Here is a 3,337-nt window from a genome sequence, read left to right on the forward strand (position 1 = left end):
CTGCCTGTCTCTTATAAACAATATAACTGTCTAATGTGTGGGAGTTCGAGAGCGAGAGGAGTTCAGTGGTGTGAAATACAAAACAATAATAGTTACTACTTACTGTGCCACAGTGCCGTTGCTTGAGAAACCTCTGACTTTATGTAAGGATCGTGTGTTTTATGCCAGTGCGACCAAATTATTGACAGCACAAAATTTTCGTAATTTTCCCAAGATCAGTGAATAATGGTGAATATTACTTTAAGATTTTTTGGAGGACGAAAGGATTTTGTTTTGAAAATATAGATATGTAGATGTCCGCCAGTGCCCAAATCTATAGAGAAGGAGGAGGTGGCGTTAGCACGCTGTTCTCTTTTGACTTATGCGACCCCGACCAGCCTATGTTTATCCCTTACGCAAGACCATTCCCTCTGCAAATTTAATTTGGTTGACGGTAGCCTCAACCTTGTTGCCGCCAACTTTGAATAGACAGACATTATCTCTTATAGTATAGATGATATAGATACGAACAATAACTTGTGACAATACTTTATTAAACATGAAACTCGAGGACAACAATAAGTGAACGTTTACTAAGATGAACTTCTTCAGCGGTTAACTGTTACAGATACGAGTGTTTACTCGAGCTATTGTTTACACTAACTAGTGTTTTTCACAGCTAATGTTTACACTAACTAGTGTTTACTCTAACTAGTGTTCATCACAGCTAGTGTTTACACTAACTAGTGTTTATCACAGCTAGTGTTTTCACTAACTAGTGTTTATCACAGCTTGTGTTTACACTAACTAGAGTTTATCACAGCTAGTGTTTACACTAACTAGTGTTTATCACAGCTTGAGTTTACACTAACCAGTGTTTATCACAGCTAGTGTTTATCACAGCTAGTGTTTACACTAACTAGTGTTTATCACAGCTAGTGTTTACACTAACTAGTGTTTATCACAGCTTGTGTTTACACTAACCAGTGTTTATCACAGCTAGTGTTTATCACAGCTAGTGTTTACACTAACTAGTGTTTATCACAGCTAGTGTTTACACTAACTAGTGTTTATCACAGCATGTGTTTACACTAACTAGTGTTTATCACAGCTAGTGTTTACACTAACTAGTGTTTATCACAGCTAGTGTTTACTCTAACTAGTGTTTATCACAGCTTGTGTTTACACTAACTAGAGTTTATCACAGCTAGTGTTTACACTAACTAGTGTTTTCACTAACTAGTGTTTATCACAGCTAGTGTTTACACTAACTAGAGTTTATCACAGCTAGTGTTTACACTAACTAGTGTTTTCACTAACTAGTGTTTATCACAGCTTGTGTTTACACTAACTAGAGTTTATCACAGCTAGTGTTTACACTAACTAGTGTTTACACTAACTAGAGTTTATCACAGCTATTGTTTTCACTAACTAGTGTTTTCACTAACTAGTGTTTATCACAGCTAGTGTTAACACTAACAAGAGTTTATCACAGCTAGTGTTTACACTAACTAGTGTTTTCACTAACTAGTGTTTATCACAGCTAGTGTTTACACTAACTAATGTTTGTCACAGCTAGTGTTTACACTAACTAGAGTTCACATAAGTGAGTGTTGACACAAGTAAGTGTTGTAGTAGAGAGAGGATGTATACATGTGCATATATGTATTATGAGAGAAAGAGGAAGTATACACCTACGAGAGTGTGAATGTGAGTAATATCTGTGAGGCAGGTATATACATGTGTGTGTGTGTATATATGTGTTGTCTATGACGGTTGCTGTGAAGAGACGTCATCCTTCACTTCTTCAAGCAACATATACTCGTCTGAAACTTAAGTTTGCGAGTTGTTCATAATTCCTCGACATCAAAGTTAAGGTCTCTGGAGTTAGGGCTTCCTGTAGACGCCCATGAAGAGTATGGTGCAAGGGCTTCCTGTAGACAACCAGGAAGAGTATCGAGTTAGGGCTTCCTGTAGACACCCCAGAAAGAGTATGGTGCAAGGGCTTCCTGTAGACGCCCGTGAAGAGTTTGGTGTTAGGGCTTCCTGTAGACGCCTATGAAGTGTATGGTGTTAGGGCTTCCTGTAGACGCCTATGAAGTGTATGGTGTTAGGGCTTCCTGTAGACGCCCATGAAGTGTATGGTGTTAGGGCTTTCTGTAGACGCCCATGAAGTGTATGGTGTTAGGGCTTCCTGTAGACGCCCATGAAGAGTATGGTGTTAGGGCTTCCTGTAGACGCCCATGAAGAGTATGGTGTTAGGGCTTCCTGTAGACGCCCATGAAGAGTATGGTGTTAGGGCTTCCTGTAGACGCCCATGAAGAGTATGGTGTTAGGGCTTCCTGTAGACGCCCATGAAGAGTATGGTGTTAGGGCTTCCTGTAGACGCCCATGAAGAGTATGGTGTTAGGGCTTCCTGTAGACGCCCATGAAGAGTATGGTGTTAGGGCTTCCTGTAGACGCCCATGAAGAGTATGGTGTTAGTGCTTCCTGTAGACGCCCATGAAGAGTATGGTGTTAGGGCTTCCTGTAGACGCCCATGAAGAGTATGGTGTTAGGGCTTCCTGTAGACGCCCATGAAGAGTATGGTGTTAGGGCTTCCTGTAGACGCCCATGAAGAGTATGGTGTTAGGGCTTCCTGTAGACGCTCATGAAGAGTATGGTGTTAGGGCTTCCTGTAGACGCCCATGAAGAGTATGGTGTTAGGGCTTCCTGTAGACGCCCATGAAGAGTATGGTGTTAGGGCTTCCTGTAGACGCCCATGAAGAGTATGGTGTTAGGGCTTCCTGTAGACGCTCATGAAGAGTATGGTGTTAGGGCTTCCTGTAGACGCCCATGAAGAGTATGGTGTTAGGGCTTCCTGTAGACGCCCATGAAGAGTATGGTGTTAGGGCTTCCTGTAGACGCCCATGAAGAGTATGGTGTTAGGGCTTCCTGTAGACGCCCATGAAGAGTATGGTGTTAGGGCTTCCTGTAGACGCCCATGAAGAGTATGGTGTTAGTGTGGTTGTCCCTGATGAAGAAGACGAAGGGGCGGTCACATCTGAACACTCTGAGTCCAGGGCCCCGTTCGGCCGAGATGACTGTGGCAGCAGCAGCCTCGGAGCCTTCCTCGTTCACCTCCACCACGGCCTTGTGGATGACGGTGTTCACACTCAGGTTGGTGCCCCGGACATAGTTGGTGAGATCACTGCGGCTCGAGAACAGGTCTTCGATCCCCAGAGCTTCTAGGGCCTGTCAGGAAGATAGGAAGCGTGGTGAACACTAAGAACATGTCAGACGGTTGGGTGAACACTAAGAACACGTCTGTGAGAAAGGTTGGTGAACACTAAGAACATGTCTGTGAGAAAGGTGGGTG

At 43.2% G+C, this 3,337-nt stretch overlaps 1 protein-coding gene across 1 annotated transcript in view; it reads right to left on the minus strand.

Annotated features, from left to right (window-relative positions):
- Window positions 1-512: 512 nt before the first annotated feature.
- The window catches only part of LOC138364306 (leukocyte elastase inhibitor-like), a 57,891-nt gene continuing 55,066 nt past the window's right edge, over window positions 513-3,337 (minus strand). Inside the window, exon 6 of the mRNA XM_069323907.1 lies at window positions 513-3,213. Within this exon, the coding sequence (XP_069180008.1) occupies window positions 2,941-3,213 (273 nt within the window). The 3' untranslated portion in view covers window positions 513-2,940. The remainder of the gene's footprint in view (window positions 3,214-3,337) is intronic.

The sequence above is a fragment of the Procambarus clarkii genome, chromosome 13 (genome assembly GCF_040958095.1).
Source record: "Procambarus clarkii isolate CNS0578487 chromosome 13, FALCON_Pclarkii_2.0, whole genome shotgun sequence".
In the NCBI taxonomy this organism is placed as follows: Eukaryota; Metazoa; Arthropoda; class Malacostraca; order Decapoda; family Cambaridae; genus Procambarus; species Procambarus clarkii.